This window comes from Cavia porcellus, unplaced genomic scaffold (assembly GCF_034190915.1).
Source record: "Cavia porcellus strain 051 isolate PalLab524CR breed Dunkin Hartley unplaced genomic scaffold, mCavPor4.1 scaffold_2, whole genome shotgun sequence".
In the NCBI taxonomy this organism is placed as follows: domain Eukaryota; kingdom Metazoa; phylum Chordata; class Mammalia; order Rodentia; family Caviidae; genus Cavia; species Cavia porcellus.
In genome coordinates this window covers 21,370,194-21,388,225 of record NW_026947485.1, presented here as the reverse complement: position 1 = coordinate 21,388,225, position 18,032 = coordinate 21,370,194, and the positions used below count along the sequence as shown (strand labels likewise).

The 18,032-nt window shown below is 33.5% G+C and overlaps 1 protein-coding gene across 5 annotated transcripts in view; it reads left to right on the top strand.

Annotated features, from left to right (window-relative positions):
• Positions 1 to 18,032, top strand: part of Snx13 (sorting nexin 13) — a 153,868-nt gene that overhangs the window by 44,189 nt on the left and 91,647 nt on the right. For 3 of the 5 annotated variants that reach the window (XM_063239116.1, XM_063239121.1, XM_063239128.1), the window contains exons 2-5: positions 7,686 to 7,798; positions 11,229 to 11,331; positions 13,230 to 13,319; positions 13,717 to 13,838. In XM_063239116.1, the coding sequence (XP_063095186.1) occupies positions 7,686 to 7,798; positions 11,229 to 11,331; positions 13,230 to 13,319; positions 13,717 to 13,838 (428 nt within the window). Of the gene's footprint in view, positions 1 to 7,685; positions 7,799 to 11,228; positions 11,332 to 13,229; positions 13,320 to 13,716; positions 13,839 to 18,032 lie in introns of those variants that run through there. The other 2 variants (XM_063239130.1, XM_063239132.1) reach the window with 2 other exon arrangements.

Genomic DNA, 18,032 nt, shown 5'->3' with positions numbered 1-18,032 from the left:
TGCATTGACTCCTGCATCTTCACTGATGCCTATTAATCTTATATATTTTTTCTTGGCATCATCTTGAAGCTGCTGGATTGTCACTTCATGCTGCATTGTTATTTTTAAAAGTTTTATGATCACTAGTTGTGATCCTGTCCTCAAGGTCTGAAATCCTATCCTCACTTCATAAATGGTTTTGCCAGCTTTGAATAGAATTGTTTGTTTCTTGGATGACTCTTTGAGCTTTTTTCATGAATTCTCCATGTTTTCTATATTGTTCATTCAAGGTTTCAGTCAGTTTCCCATGCTCCTGTACTTTTTTCTCTATTTCTCACTCTGCCCTCAGCAACTCCTTTACGAAGGTTGTTATTTTGATTTCCTTTATCGCCTCAGGGAGTTGTTTTTTTATTTCACTCGCTATCTTCTGTGAGATTTCCGGTGTGTTACTTTTGAATTCCTCTATTTCAATGTCTCCTGTACTTGCTCCTGGTGGACTAGATGTTTGAGATTGCATTTTGCTTTTTTGCTTTGCCATTTTCCCCTTTTGAGTTAATATTTGGTCCTTCAATCCCACTAGTGTCAACTGTTGGTAGTGTGTATCTTGGGATCCTAATTAAGGTTGGTGTTTGTCCAATTGCTGGATCTCACAATAAATAGGTGGGCCAGTCACCTGACTTCCCACTGTAGGGCCTGTTGGGTCGGTTCTGTATTCTTCCTGGGCTGTCAAGCCTAGTAGTATTGATGTAGGTTAACTTTGAGTTCCTGCTGTTACTTTATCTTCAGGTTATTCCAGGTCACCAAATCTCCCTGTCTATAGTATTTGTGTCGGCTGAGGCCTACTGTGTTCTTATTGTGAGCCTGTGTGTCTTGTAAGCCCTTAAGACTTTCTCCAAGTTGGGGGAGTCCTTATTAGTGCACCCCTCACTCTGCCTGATGTTTTCTGTGTGCAGGAAGGAGTCACCCACATTTGTCAGACTCACCAAGGTCTTTTTAGTTGGAGGGAGCTTTACTACTGTACAGGTCTATTTTAGGAGCATACTCACCACACTGACTGGAGCCTGCTGAGATCTTCCATTTGGGTGAGGCAGTTTCTGAATTTCCCCCCAAGCTAGCACAGTTAATCCACTGTAGTTCAAGGTTCTGGGAGAAAGGATGGGAGCTCTGGCTGGAGTTTCCCGGTCCTGCAGGGTGCACTGCAGAGATGGCAGGAATGCTGTTTTTTTTTTTTTTTCTCTCTCTCTCTCTAGAATGTCTTTCAGTATTTTTTGTAGGGTTGGAATGGTGGTCATGAACTCCCCAGTTCCTCTTTGTCATGGAAGCATCTTGTTTCTCCATTAATTTTGAGAGACAGTTTTTCAGGGTGCATCATTCTGGGTTGGAGGTTATTTTCTGTCATGGCTTACAATACTTCGCTCCAAAGTCTTCTTGATTTGATGATTTGTGTTGAGAAGTCTATTGTGATTTTGATGGGTTTTCCTTTATAAGTGATCTGTTTCTTTTCTCTGATGACTTTTTTTTTTTTTTTTTAATTTTTTTGTCTTTTTCATTTTTATTGGTACTGGGGATTGAACTCACGACTGCCTGCTTGCAAGGCAGGTGCTTATGCCGCTGAGCTAAATCCCCAGCCCCTCTCTGACAACTTTTAATATTCTGTTCTTGTGATGAATTTCTGGGATCTTGATTATTATATGTCTGGGTATGGCTCTGTTTTGGTTGTAGCTGGCTGGAGTTCTGTATGCCTCATACATCTGAATATCATTTCCTTTTCCTATGCTTGGGAAGTTAAGTAAGTTTTCCTTAATTATTTCTGTGAATAGCCTTTGTATTTCATTTGTGTTTACCCTGCTTCTTCACATTTTTTTATTCTTACATTATAGATCCTCTTGTCATTTTCTAGCCTTTGTATTGTTACTTCCTGTTTGCTTGTTATTTTTAAGATATCTTTCCTTTCATGATCACACATTGCAAACCTTTCTTCAAGTTTTGTTAATCTACCTTTACTTGCTTTCAGGCAATTTTGCCAGCTTCCAACGGAATTTTTAATTTCTTGGTGATCTCTGAATCTGTTTCATGTATTTTAGGTATTTTTTTATATTCTTCATTGAAGATTTCTCTCCTTTTTCTGTGTTCTTCCATTCTTCCATCTGTGTCTTCTTGAGAGGTGCTTAGCATTTCTTTTATTTATCTTGTTATACCTTGCTTTACTTGTATTTCAGTTTTGAGTTTGTCTATAATGTCATGAAGATATTTCTTTATATTAGCTGATGCCGTGTCTGATATTGCATGTTTGCTGCCCTCGATTTCTTCTGTATTTACCTCTTGTGGACTTAATTTTCCTTGGGTCAGTGGCTGGAGGCTTTTTCTTTATTTTTTTTTCTCATGTGTTGTTTCTGGTTTCTTTCAGACAGGTGTATGGTGGAGGTCCCGCCCCTTTCCTTGTTGGTTATGGTTCTTCTGAAGCACGCTGGCTAAAGATTGCTGCCCTCTCCAGTTTGCTGTTGGTCACTGAGGTGCAAGCAGGGACAGTGTATGCTAGCTCTTCCCCTCTGAGCCAGTCAACCAGTGGGAGCCTTCTCCATGTTAGTGTGTGCCGCATGGAGGGAACTGGTTGGGGACAATTTCAGGGACAATTTCCCCCCTGGCTATTAGGTCCTGGCCAGGGGCATGACCCAGCCCAAGCAAATCCTGCCAATCTGCTCTGGGCAGGGAGCAGCTAACAAAAGTCATTGCCGTTCCTTGGTCATGCCCATCCGGCCCAATTCCAATATGTCATCCGGTTGGTCACTCCCCTCCTGCTCAAATTCTGAGCACTCACCACAGGTTAGTGCAGGTCTCCACGCCAGCTCTGTTCTCCATTGGGCTCGCCAACCCTTGACTTCAGTGCAGCTGTGGCTTTGGCGAGAGCGCCGCAACCGTGAGTCGGATCGGCTCTGGTGAGAGCAGCCTTCCGTCCATGTATTTATTTTATTTTCTTTCTTTTGTTTTTCTTTTTCCTTAGTTTCTTCTTGGGTTGTGAGAATCCCTCTTCTTTCATCTGGTCTTCTCCATGGTGAAAAATTCTAGCATCTGAGCTGTTTCTCTCATAGAGGCTCTTTACCTTGCTACTTATCGATCTGCCATCTCAGCTCCTCTCTTAATATATATTTAATTTGACCTATGCTGTATATAATTTCATTAGTCACTGCTTAGGTTGTATCAGTTGTAAAATTTTTGGCCCTGTTTGGCTGCCCTTTCACATAATGTATTATTCAAATTCACCATGTTAATTTACCTCTGAGAGTCATTGTCCCACTGTTTCCCATTGTAAAACACATATTGGAGTCAAAGGCCCTTTTTATGGAAGTTGTGTTAATCTGTGCTCCAGTTGACCTTCAAACAGCTGTTTCCACTTGGCCCCACTTTCTACACGAGCCAGAATAATGTAGGCCTTGCTCTGTAGTATATTGAATAGTTGTGCTATTATAAGCAAAATTACTTAACTAATCTACAATTAGACTTCACTTGAGATATGATCTTTTCTGAGAATTCTAGTTCAAAAAGTTTTAGTAATTTTGTAGACATTTTATGGAAGATTGGTGACAAACTGCAATCTGTAATTTCTGATTCTTGGCATTTATTGCATTGCTTTTTCTATCATAAATATTTGTGATGAGAATAAACTGAATTAATGTTAGTATACCTTGATAGTTATAAAATATCACAAAGCAAATTATTTTACTTATTTTCTATTTGTAAGGAGATGTATATGATCCTATACATTGTTGATTCTAAAGTCTTTAGAAACAGAAATCATTTTTTTATTTCTTTTTGTCCCTAAGTTCAAGGCTAGACCCTCATATATGTAGCTAGCTGGGGGAAGTAATAAATAGATATCCTTTGAAACTTAAATTTATGGGCTGGGGATATAGCTCAACTTGCTTGCCTTGCAAGTGCACAGTTGTGAGTTTGATCCCTACACACACAAAAAAAAAGAAACTTAAATTCATTGTTCATTTAGGGTACACTGGGATAAATTTTCTAGTAAAATGTACATGTGCAGGCCAGAGGTTTGTTACATGTATTACAAATAGTGTTCTGACTAGTTCTTTAGGAGACCTGTTAAGATTAATATTTAGATAAAAGAAAGCATTTATTTATGATTTTATGATTTTTTAATTTTCTTCCTGTGACTTCAGGTAACTGTCAGCTAAGAAAATTTAAGGAGTTAAAATTTGCTCACTATTAGATCTCACCTTTCTTAGCTGTGTGATTTTTGGTAATTTTCTAAATGTCTCTGTCTTGGTTTCTGTATTGTTAATGAGGCAAAATAATAATGTTTGAAGTTAAAATCAACTAATGGGCCATAGAATGATTTACTCACATACAACCATATGATATAGGTGAGGAAATGCAGGCATATGAAAATTACTGATCTATAGTAAAGGTGAAATCTATCATAAAGGGAGTCTGAGGCCAGTGTTCATTAGTCATTGGAATTTAATTATCTTTAATTCTAAACAGTGTTTTTTTTTTAGTCAATTTTTTTTTTTTTGTACCAGGGATCAAACTCACGACTGCACGCTTGCAAGACAGGCGCTTATGCTGCTGAGCTAAATCCCCACCCCGAATTCTAAACAGTTTTGGCAGCTTTTTAGAAATAAAAATAATTATAGGCCCTATCCCAGACATTCTGGGTTAGAATCTGCATTTTAAGAATTTGCATATGTGATTCTTAAACTTTGAGAAATATTACAGTGGATAATATGGAAAGTTTCTTCCGACTCATGGTTATGAAAGATTCTCAGATTAGTCTGCGTGGGTATTTCCGTTTTAATAATTATATTTAACAGAGAAAATAGTAATATATTAATGATTATTTTAATAAAAATAAATTTATACAGCTGAATAGATTATTTCTGTTCTTTGGCTTCCATGTAAGGTCAACTCTTTAAATAATGACTGATTGAATTTATGGAATGTTTTTGACATGATACAAAACCACCCCAAATTCTACCCTTTATCATTTTAGGAAATACAGTAAGTAGAACTCAAAAATTTCAAGTTGAGTTGTATCAAATGTTTTTCTTTATTCATTTCACTAAATAGAATATATTAGCCAGTTATCTGCATGGAAACTCTTAAGGGTAATATAATCGTTTTTTTGGACAGTGCACTATTCTGATGTTTAAAAGAACAATTTAATGTTTGAAATTAGCAGTTATGAGATTAATAATAAGACAAATGAGTATTCGACTCATTTGACTAGAAATGTTTAATTTTATTAGTGTTTAGAATTTAAAATTTTCTTTAAGGGTATAGCATAGTAGTTCAGTGGTAGAGCATTTGCCAAGGGGGCATGAGTCCCCCTAGGTTCAGTCTCCAGCACTGGAAATGGGAAAAAAGAGGATGGGGAAGGGAAAGAGAGTGCGAAGCTCTCAAATTTAATGGAAATGGTTGTCACATATTTTTTAAAATGTGACTGGTATGTGATTAATTTATTGTTAAATTGCTAGCACCTGGCATATGGTAGATACTCACAAATTTTATCAAAAATGGACTTAAAAGAATAATTTTTGCTACCTTTTCAAATGAAAAGTGAGACCTGTTGGAATCTGAAATAAATTGATCTAGATAAATTGAAGATATCCTCTTGTTAACCGTTGCTTTGATTAATCGTCTTTCATATCAACTAATTGATTCTTTTCTTGAAAATTTCTTTAATTGTGAGTGCTATAATTCAGAAAGATAAGTACAGTATTTATACAATTAAAATTAGGCTCCTGAAAACAAAACAAAACAAAACAAAACAAAAAATTAGGCTCCTGGTGAAGAGGTAGAAGAATACTGCTGAGTATCTGAAGTATGCTGTCCTTCAGTTACACATTCCTTTATCCCAAGAGATAGCCACTTGCCTTGATTTTGCTTTTAAAACCTTTAAATATATTTTTAAGCAGTAAGTTGTTTAGTTTTGAAAAAATGACTAGCAAGTATTAATCTCTGATAAAGAAAGGACAGGACTACTAATGTTAGATTAAATCTCACTGGAAAAGATAAGTTGAGTGAAGTAATCTGCATCATACATGGTTTCACCTTTCTGGAGAGTTTACTAGAACTTTTTTTTTTTGGAAAAGTCATGACTGTAGTGTAGATTCGGGTACTGGATGTTCAGAAGCATTATTGGAGGGATGGGGCTGCTATGTATTTTATTTTAAGCCACTATGTCTTGTTTTGGTGCTTAGAAGCAACTCCGAGTAAACCACTTGTGTAAGTGAAGTATGTTTCCAGCTGATCCAAGGAGGAGAGAATGACAGCAAAACTTCAGTAACAGGCATTCTGTCCTCTGGTTAAGGGATAAGAGTCTGATGAAGATGAGGAAAAAAGGATAATAAAAATATAAATGAACAAGAGTTGTGCCAGTCCTGGAGTGGGGGCAGGGAATTAAAAATCCACTGAAGCACATAAAAATATGAACAAGTAGACAAATAGCTATCGCTTTGCAGAAGGATTCAGTATTACAAGTTCTTCCTAAATAACTCTTCCACAAGATTTCTCTTCATTTATTTTATAATCAGAGCGGCTTCCATCAATTTTCTGCAGTTGCTCTGTCTCCATAGCACTTATTCCCAGATGGTATTAGTATGTATTTCTTTAGTCATGTTTTTCCATCTTCTAGAATGAACTTAAAGTACACTTGTGTTTCTTTTTTTACTACTGTGTGGGCTTACAAGAGTATATTTTGTTCTTTGTATTGCCAGTACCTTGAATTGTGTCAAGCACATAGGATGCAGTCAATGACTGGTAAATGAATGAATGAGTAAATAAAACTTTTTTCTCATGATCTACAGCACTAATTGTCTGTTCCATAGGTTTTGGTCATTAGTTTTGTTTAGTTTAGCGTCTTATAATGCTTTCTATTATTTTCTTTGTGTAACTGTTTTATTCCTGTAAGACATTCTTCTCTATGCTCCTTTTAATGGCAGGAATGGGACAAATGCTTTCTTTGTATACCTCACAGCACAAGGCAGATGGATGTAGAAACTTGTGGAATTCAATGCATTTATTCATAATGACTTAAATTGCTAACATCCAGTTCAATAAAAGGAGTATTTTACTAGATAAAACAGGATAATTTTGTGTGAAATAGAGTTTGTTTTTTAAAAAAAGATGTTAATTTTGGGGGATGTCTTGAACTTGTGAAGTTTGGTAACTGAAAGTTGGAACTTTTGCAGTTACAGTTTTATGAGCTTTTGCACACACTTTGAGTAAAATAAAAACACCACAATTTTAAGTGAGATATAGATTTCTTACCTTGAAGTGTTAATTTCTTAAAGAAAGGCCTAATGCTGTAGCTCTTTGAGAGGTAATTTTAAAGTGAAATATGAATTCTAAGTAAGTAAAACATTGCAGGTTTCTTATTCTTTTATATGTACTTTTATAACTATAAATATGCAGATGTTTATAGACATCTTTTCATACTAACTTTTCACATAAGAATTATATGACTGTCTTGGACCTTTATTTTGATGTTCTGCAAATCTCTTGTGTATTGTTTTTGTAGGTGAATTTTCAAGAGTATATTACATTAATAATAGTTCAACACTTACTGAAATAGTACTGCATAAGTTTAAAAAGAGGAATGTAAAACTGTGTAAAAGTTTTGTTGGTTTTTCTCTAACATGAAAAATTATTTTTATTTATTTATTTATTTATTTGCTTTATTTCAGGCCAGTCTATCCATATGGGGATGGGGAAGCCTTGGCATTGTCCTTTTTCTAATAACCTTTGGACCCTTTGTAATATTTTATTTGGCATTTTATATCCTCTGCTTTGTGGGTGGGTAAGTATACTCTGATAATTTTATAGTTCATGTATTATTTTCTTGTTCAGAATGAAAAAAATGACCGTGTGTATGTAATTGGGACTGTCATTTATTTATGAATGCAATTTAAAAAAAATAATTATTTTTACCAAAATTTAAAAACAGTTGAGATTAAGATACCCATTTGTTCCAGAAATATGGCTGGTCATCTTCAAAAATAAAATTTCATTTTTGAAAGATACAAATTTTTTTGTGATAACATGGAAAATTTAAGATTTTAAAACTTTATTTTGTTGACATTTCTATTTTAAAGTTGAACTCTTCTTATCCATTAGGGTGCTAAGAATTAAATTGATTTGAGAAACATACTAGTTGTGTTGTAGGAGATTTGTTTCATTGATGAGACTTCAAATAATAATGTTATTTCTCCTAACAAATGTTGCTTTGGTCTGGAAAATGCAAATTCCTAATTTTGCTATTTTTTCTTCATGGTTATTTTTGTTTGCAATTTTTATCTTAAGTTTATAAATCTTTACAAAGGAGATTGTAGTGATACTTTATTATAGCTTCATATAAAGCATTTGATATGAGATTTGAACCATAAGAAAGTATAAGAAAATACATAGAAAAGTGAAATGTTTTTTGACTGGTCTAATCAAAATAGCTTAACTGAGATAAGTATTTTGTTATTGTGTGTTTATGTGTATTACATGATTAGTTATGGAGACACACTTAATGAGTTTTTTTGAAAGAAAGTCTTTTGAGACCTCAAACATGGGGTCATCCTGAACATCCAGATTTAGAGGATTTAGCTGAATTCAGTAGCATCTAATACACACTGGCATGAGAGATACTTGTGTAAGATACTGAGTGCGTGGCTTTTGAGTGTATGTACTACTTAACCATCTCTTTCAGGATGCAGATTTGAGAGTTATATTTGTCATTTTATCAGAAGTATACCTACTGATGGTCGAACAAATGAGTTACTTAAATTGAACAGCTGTGTCAGAGACTCTGGTATTTTATGTTAGATTCAGTATTTTCATAATGAAAATATGATGTGATACTGATAGATATGATGTGGATATAGTATACCGAAACAAACAACTTAGCCACAAGATTCAGTTGACATGGAGTTCAGAGTGTCTTGTTTTTTTGATGATGAAGATGATTGAAGAACCTAAAGCTCTGCAACCAAGCAGACTAATTGCACTCATCAGTTACAGATTAGGGGCACAGCATGACTGCATAGCTGCGAATCTGTGCCTTTCTTAACAGGGTAAAAGCTGCTTTCATTGATTGGAAGGGGATTTTTTTTTTTTTTTTCAGATGTTGCTCTGAAAAGGAGAGAGTTCTTCTAACTTTTCTAATTAAATACATTCTTGGCAAGAAAAACTGCTTTGGAAAGGGAGGCAGCTTTAGAGTTGAAGATAGGAGCTGAGATGTTGGCTGGTGGAACTGAGGGAAATTGTTTCTCTTATATTAAATGCTATGTCAATCTGGGAACCAGAAGAGTGATCAGTCCATTTCAAAGTCATGGAAAATTTTGTTGCTCCTTTTTGGAATCTGGTAATTGATGAAGAAATAATTTCAAAATATCTTTTGGATACTTAAAAATTTTGTAACATCTTCAGATAAAGTAGGCAATTAAAGGGTGAAGTTAATATTTTGCAGTATGATGGGGTCTGATATTCCAGGTTTGTGCTAAATCATAAATAGATCTGACTTCCATTCAAGACTATATTGATCTCAGTGAAATTCACTGCTATGATCAGGGTTTTTCTACTTCCAGTAGACCTCTGAAATTCATCTTAGGAGGATTAATTAAGCGTTCCCAGATTACACAATTGTGTTCAATGACAATCATAATTTCCTGAATAAAATTGTTTTGAGTTACTAACAAGAATGATTGTTTCTCTTTACAGTAGTTAATGTTTTATGAATTTAAAGAAAAACTAGCCTTTATAATACCATTTTTAAGTCAAAGAAGGGCATTTAATTTAAATTTCCTTAGTTTGGTGAGAGTTTTTTGGTATGTTTTTAATAAGGTGATTTTGTTTTCTTAAAAAGTTTCAGGGGAATTTTATGTATTTTCCTGTGGACCAACCTCCCCTTCTTTTTTCCCTAACAAAATTTGAGTTTTAAGTTCTGTAATTTATTCATTAAATTTTTGATAGTGTATACATTTATAGTCAAAATTAATCCCGTATTTTTGAGTGTAAAGAAAACTTTTAGAAATAAAAATATGTTTTGTTTTTATTGTGAGGTACCGTCAATACCATATCTTGGTTATAGTATGGCATTGTTATATTTTAGGGTTGTATTATCATAGCCTTTTTTTGTGCTTAAAACTCATAACTGAAACTACTTATCAGGAATTCTGTAACTTCTAATTGTGCCTTATATTGCCTTCCTGCTGTGGTATTGTGGGGAAAGTTTAATGTTTTATCAGTTTTCTGATAACATTGAAGTATTTTGTTGTTTTTGTGAGTATGCTTAATAGCCAGGTAAACCTGAAAGATAGGGCCAATTTTAATCTCAGTATTGATCAGGTAAATCAAAGATAGGGGAAACTTATTTGTGATTTTGAAGTCAGCCTCTTAACCAAATTTCCAGAATTAATTAAATGAACTGGTTTGACTTTATCTGTGTTTTCATGGTGTTTGAATTTGAAGATAAGTAAAATGGCAGGTAATGGCAAAAAGCAGACTTTGAGAATCTTCTTCCTTTTAGTAGTTGACACTGACCACATTTAATATTTTGACTTTCTTTTTTTTTTTTTTCCACTAAAGTCTTTAAACATTTAAGATTAGTATGCCCTCATTGTAAGATGAAAATTTAATTTTTTTCTTTCCAGGGCTTCAGTTTACTGGCAAATTTTATATATAGGAAATAGTGATAACATTTAGTCAGTGTTTACTGAGTACAGTTCTAAACCAGTGCATAATTCTTTGTTTTAAAAAATGAGTTAAGCTTTGGAGATACATTTATATTTACTTTCTCAATTCCAGCTTTATTTTAAAACAGTACATAAATTGGATCATTTTCTCCTTATAACCTTTGTTTATTCTAATAGGTACCGTGACGTGTTACCTTAATAACACCGTTACTAAATAGAATTATAAAGTTGAGTGATTTAGCTACAAATTTAGATTTCATTTGTTGTTATACTCATTATCAGCTTACTATTTAATGAGGGCTAATTTTTCTAAAGTGTAAAAATTATGAAGTAGATTAGAACTTTGAAAGACATTCTATAAAGTATAAAATATTTTTAGTTGTTTTAAACTTCAGAACATACACAAAATCTGTCAATTTAGCTTTTCTAAAGTTACAGACTGAAGTTTTTAATGAACAATAAGCTACAAAAATCTGAAAAATACACCAGGTAATAGTTGTCTAAAATTATAGAAATTACTTTCATGTCTCTAATTAATTTTTCTTGTAGGGGTTTAGTGGTAACTCTCCTGTTTGGGAAAACAAACTCAGAAAAGCACCTAGAGCAGTGTGAACACTCATTTCTTCCTCCGACATCAACTGGGATTCCTAAGGTAAGTGGTGTAAAGGAATGTGAAACTTCAACATTCAGTATTTTGCAGAGGTAGTAATGTGTTCGTCTGAATTATGGCTTGACAATTTTCCCTGGTATTCACTAATGTTTATTGTAAATTTATGGGAGATTTTCTGATTATATTTAGAAAATACATAGTTTTAAAATTTCACCTTGAAATACGTACAGTTTTAATAATTCAGGCCTGATTTTTATTATCTGGAATGATGGCTTTTTTAAAGTATCAGATTTTATAAGTAAATTTGGAATTGAGCTTCAGATATGTAGCACCTTTAATTCTTGTTATGGGATGGATTGTTTTGTCTTATATAAAGAACAAAAATGACTTGTTGATGATAGAAGGGCTTTATAGTCACATTTGAAGATACAGGAGTTGCAGAGGTAAGTTACTTACAGTATTGTCTTACATTATAATCACTGTATCCTACTGACTTCAATATTGATATACTAATGGTTTGTAATACTTTGAACTTGTTTAATTATCTGAAACTTTGTCCTCTCTTAAGAACTTTTGTTAATAGATAGGGTTTACTTTGGGTTTACTTGCAAGCCTTTCTGAGAAAGTGGCCTTTTTTGGGAAACATTTCTTAAGACATCTATATTGTACTTTTATTTGAGCAGTGTATAGCATAACAGGCAATATATTAAGAATTAAGATTCTAAATAGTAATAAATCATAGTCAAGACTGGTTATATCTTACATGTTTATGAACTATTATTTATTAGATGGTATAAAATAATTTCAATTTGCTATTGCAAAAGTATGTTTATGAAGAAAATCTTAGAGGCTTTATGTTGTACCTTGAACTATATGTTTTATATATATATTTATACATCATTTTGATGTGCTCTAAGAAACACATCACTGGTGATTTTCTTGCTGTGTGGGTGTGATTGAATGCAAATACAAAAACCTAGGTGGTATAACCTACTGTACACTTAGTCTGTATGGTCTAGATTATCTCTCCTAGACTGCAAATATGTTACTGTATTGAATTCAGTGGCCATTGTAACACAATGGTATTTGTGCTTCTAAGCATATCTGAATGTAGGAAAAGTACAGAAAAAGTAGAGCCTGAAAGATAAAAATGGTGCAGCTATACCAAAAATGGAGGTTGCAGGACTGGGATTTGTTCTGGGTGAATCACTGAGTGAGTGGTAAGTGATTGGAAAAGTCTGTGGTGTGCTGTACCATACTGTAGACTATAAATACTATACTTTGGCCATAATAAATTTATGAAATATATTTTTATTTCTTCAGTAATTAATTAACCTTAGGTTACTGTGACCTTTTTACTTTATAAACTTTTTAATCTTACAGAACGTTTGACTTTTTTGTACTAATATTTAATCTAAAACTCAGACGTGAAGGCACAAACATCTTTATTAATTTAGGCCTAAACAGGGTTAGGACCATCTATGTCAGGCTCACCCCTCTGCATTTTGTCGTCCCTATAAGATCCTCAGTGACAGTAAGAGCTGTCACCTGCTGTGTGACAGTGCCGTCTGGAATCCCATCAGAGGTGGAAGAGGGATAGTGTCCACTAAAGAGACTTACCAGTTTGACTCACCTGAAACACTCACTTAACATTTTTCAAGTTTCATTTAACTATGGCAACAGTGTACCTGTACATTTTTAATTTCCCCACATCCTAAATCATGTTTACTACATTTTTGAAGATAGTTTTAGATGTTTGTTTTCTAGGTATGTAGTTTTGTTAACTTGAAAAATCATACTTGGTTTATATTAGAACCTCAAAAGTGATTTTTATATTTACTTGTGAATAGTGAAGGAAGTTTTAATGAGTATTCAATTCGAAGTAAAACAGATTTTTAAATCAAGAAACTCATCAGTAAAATATTATGGTTTTCTTTAAGTGTTTAGAAGAAATGAAACGGGAAGCCAGGACTATTAAGATTGATAGAAGGTTGACGGGTGCCAATATAATTGATGAGCCTCTCCAGCAAGTGAGTTTCAGTATGTGGTATTTGAATTTCATATATTATGTGTTAAGTATATTTCTTTTGATAATACTAAGATATACCTTTTTGCTATTTAAAAAAATGTACAAAATTGAATATTTTTTTCTTTAAACTTTCTTTACCTGAATTTGGGTGGAGTTTGGTAATGTTTTAATGCTTAAAAGAGTTGGGCATTGAATGAATTGGGATACCAGAATAATTTTTAAAAATTTGTAATAGTTTTTAGCATGTTGATGTTTTTATAACAAAGGCAAGTATTTACTATTATAATTAAGGATGAAAAGAAAACATGAAAGTTGGCAGGTATTTATCTTTTCTTTGAATTTACATTGTTTATGTAAATCTTAAAATGTTATAATGTTTTCCAATGTTTGTATTACAGGTTATCCAATTTTCCTTGAGAGATTATGTCCAGTATTGGTATTATACACTAAGTGATGATGAATCTTTTCTTCTTGAAATTAGGCAAGCTCTTCAAAATGCACTCATTCAGTTTGCTACTAGGTAAGATTGCTGCATTGTATTTATATAGAAAAATTTTAGACGTATTCTTTATTCTGATAGAGAAAGTACCGTTGGTATAGGGGGGAGGGTTGTTAGTTAAAAGATTAGTAGAACAGTCTGTTATAATACATGATAACTTCCAAATTACAGAACTGGAAGCATTACAAGCTTTAAATCCTAGTCTTGAGATTTTTATAGAAATGTCTTGAGGAAACGTGCAATCTGTCTGTATGTCAGCTTTTTGCATACAGGGCTTAGACAGGTGACTTTTCAAATTTTTATTCCGCTTACAAATACCTTTTTCACTCTGTTCTATAGATTCTCTTGCTTTATTTGGGTGTTATGGAAATTGGTTTTGGTGTAACTGTTCTTCCTCACTGTAATTTCAGTTTAACTGTTCTCCTAACATTGGCATCTACCTAGGAAAAGTCCTTATACAGTGAGGAGAAAATCAAAAGAATATAAGATTGTGGAGAACATTCAGTTTTTTGTTTGTTTTTTTAAAAGAAAAGTATATTTTGATAAGTTTTGTAATAAGCCAGTTTTCTGTTGAAATATGCTAAACTGCTCACTTATACACCAAATATGTATGGCTTCCCGTATGATAAAACAGTTCTGACAAATACCTTTGTACTTGATTAAGGGGAGAGGCAGAGGGCCATTTTGTATGTATTGAAGTTAATACTGACTTTGATTTTTCTTATATTTGAAAACCTTTTAATTAGCAGTGTTACATGAAAGGAAAAAGTTGTGCTCCAGAAATTATTTTTGAAAGAAAGTATTTTTGTGTGTGTGGGGAGGGTACCTGGGATCAAACTCATGATCCAGTGCTTGCCAGGCAGGCACTTGTGCTGCTCAGGTAAACCCTGGCCCCTAAAGAAAGGATTTTGTTTGGAAAAATTTGCAGCCTTGATTTTTAATATCCAACGTACAATAAAGATTTCTCAAAATGTAGGCTCTCAAATTTGTAGCATTGACTCCTATGTTCCTTGAAGACAGTCTTACGATTTGGAGTGTCCTTGAGAATACAGCTTTGCCCCAATGCTGGTAAATATGTTTCTGTGCTTTGTGCCTAGATAGTTTCAGTGTATGCTGCCTTGTCAGGACTTTTCCTCTGTAAGTTAATTGATCCTAAAGCTTTAAATTGGGCCCTGGGAGGGAGAGAGATGGAATAAGTTTCTCAATCTTAGGTCATCGAGGGATACTAATAATCTTAAATTATAGAAATAGATTTGCATTCCTTGCAGTTAGGACCAAGCATCTGCAAAACAGCAAATAATTACAGATAAAGTCACTTTGAAACATAGAAAGTATAAATTGGTTTAGTCAGAGGATGTAACTTGGGTTTTATCTCTTGTATTTCCACTATTATTGAATGTTAGATTTTCTTTATAGAGAAGTTTTCTAAGTAATGATTCATTAATTGCTTTCTACAGTAACACTATCCAATTATTTTTCACAGAAAGATAGTAGTAAGAATTCATTAGTCTTTTGACTGCTTAAAAGTAGATTAAAATGTAACAAAATTTAGACCTGGAAAAGATTTAAATTAGTAATTTGATAACTTGAATTTGTATTGTAGATCTCTCACTTTGCTATGGAACCAAAGTCTTTGAACCTTGGTTTCCTCCTTATGTAAAATAAGTATAAGTATGATAATACAAAATAAGTATAAGTATGAAGTCCTGAGTGGTTTATTGTGAGGACCAAATCTATGTATTTATTCAACTACTGTTTTGAGCCAACTTTGTATCAGCCAGATTTTAGGGTTACAGCAGTAAATAAAACAAAGTTACTGCTCATTTGAGTGAAATGAAAATAATATATGTGATAGTGCTATGAAAATTCTGAAGGAATTTTGGAAATGTAGTCTTCATGTTGTCCAACAGCCATCATTGCATAGATGAGGAAACTAAGATCCAGAAAGGTTATGTTAGTTTGGGGTTAACTAACGAGTTGGAGTTGCAATTCAAAGTTGAATGTGTTGTAAGAGTCTTGTGTTCCTTCTCCCATCTGCTGTCTTGTGGATTATGGTGTGGGTTATCAATGTCAGTTCCTGGTCTTCCTTCCTGCAGAGATCTTCTGCTTTTGATACCAAATAACTTTTTCCCCCTTGCTTCATATATTTTTTTCCTTTTCTTTAACATTCAGTAATAACAAATGTATTTGAGTGATTGTTTTTAAAGCCAAGTTCATCCAGTTTAGATTTATCTGAATTTAAATTTTTACCTGGCCAAGAGCCTTGAGTTTTGGCAAACTAAAAAACTGGTAATAACATCTTTAAATACTGTGAGGCTCAAAAATAATTTCAAGTACGAGTCTTAGCCTACTGCAAAGTTCTGTAAATATTTGTTGGTTTGTGCCTTCTGTGCGAATGACTTGTGTTTCTATTAATACAAAAATATGTGTCTTTCTGGAACCTCTGTTCTATTTCCAGTCATTGAGATAGATACTTCAGTGGTTTCTTCTGGGCTGTGTGACAGGCATACATTATTGTCTGTCTTCAGCTTGCATTGGTATTTAAAAAATTTTTTTTTTATTTTAAAGAGATTAAAACAGAAGAGGACATAACAAAGCAGATCAGAAAAGAACAATTTAAGCAACACAGTATTTTACCACAAGACAACCCAATATAACAGTAGCTACTATGATGTCTTTTTCTTTGAAATAGTTGAGAGTACCTTCATATACAATAGTATCAAATATATCAAAATAGTATAAAACCATTCAAGAGAATGAAAGTATTACAGGGCATTCAGAACCAAGTAACAGAAAATGAACAATGGTTACTAGACTATCTCATTGTCCATAAAAAATTTGTTTATACTGTCACACATAAAATCCAATAAGATAAGACATAATAGAACCAATGGAAACAGAAGAATAGAAACATGATAGGACTTCAAAGCAAGATGATATTAAATCAGCACTGGCTATTATAATGTCTTGCTTTCTTCAAAATAGTTGTTCATACCATCACAGATAATAAAATCAAACAAACCAGGATAAAATCATTCCAACTAATGAATGAAAACATTATAAGGCTTCAAAGCAATATAATGGAAAACCATGATTACCATAAACTCTTATGTACTGTTACCATTTCTTACACTAGGGAGATTATACAGCATTATACATGTGAGTTTGATTTATTTCACTTATGAGTATGGACTCAAGTTGCGTCCATTTATTTATAAATCTCTCAATGTGATCTCTTTATAGCCAAGTAGTACTGCATTGTATAAAAATACCATAACTCTTTTATCCATTCCTCAGTTAACGGACACACTTAGGTTGTTTCCAAGATCTGGCTATTACAAATTGTGTTGCTATATACATGAGTGCACATATATCACTGTGGTATGATGTTTTCAGTTCTTCTAGGAATATGCAAAGGAGTGGAATACCTCAGTTGATTGGAACTTTCCATCCCAGCTTTTTGAGGAATCTCCAGACTGACCTTCACAGTGGTTGCACTAGTCTACACTCTCACCAACAGTGCAAGAGAGTTCCTCTTTCCCTACAGCCTCTCCAGCATTTGTTGTTAGTAGTTTTCTTGATCCTGGCCATTCTTTCTGGAGTGAGATGGAATCTCAGTGTGGTTTTAATTTGCATTTCTCTAATGAGTATTGATGATGAACATTTTTTCATGTATTTATTTGCCATTTGTATTTCTTCATCTGAGAATTGTGTATTCATCTCAGATGCCCATTTTTGGATTGGATCTTTGAATTTTGGGGGTCTGATTTTTTAAAATTCTTTATATGTTTTAGACAGAAGTCCTTTGTCTGACGGAGAATTCACTAAGATGTTTTCCCAGTTTGTGGGTCTTCTTTTCACTATATTGGAGATTTCTTTTGACATGCAGAAACTTTTTAATAAGAGGTGATCCCAGTTATTGATTCTGGGAAGTATTTCCCGTGCGGTTTGATTTCTGTTCATGAATTCTCTGCCTACTCCTATGTCTTCAAGATTTTTGCCTAACTTGTCTTCTAACAGATTTAGTGTTTCTGTTTTAATATTCAGATCTTTGACCCATTTAGATTTTAGTTTAGTACATGGTGATAGGCATGGGTCTAGTTTTAGTTTTTGGCATATGAAGAGACAGTTTTTCCAGCACCATTTATTAAAGAGACTGTTTTTCTTCCAGTGAACAAGTTTGGCCCCTTATCAAAGATAAGGTGGTTGAGTGTG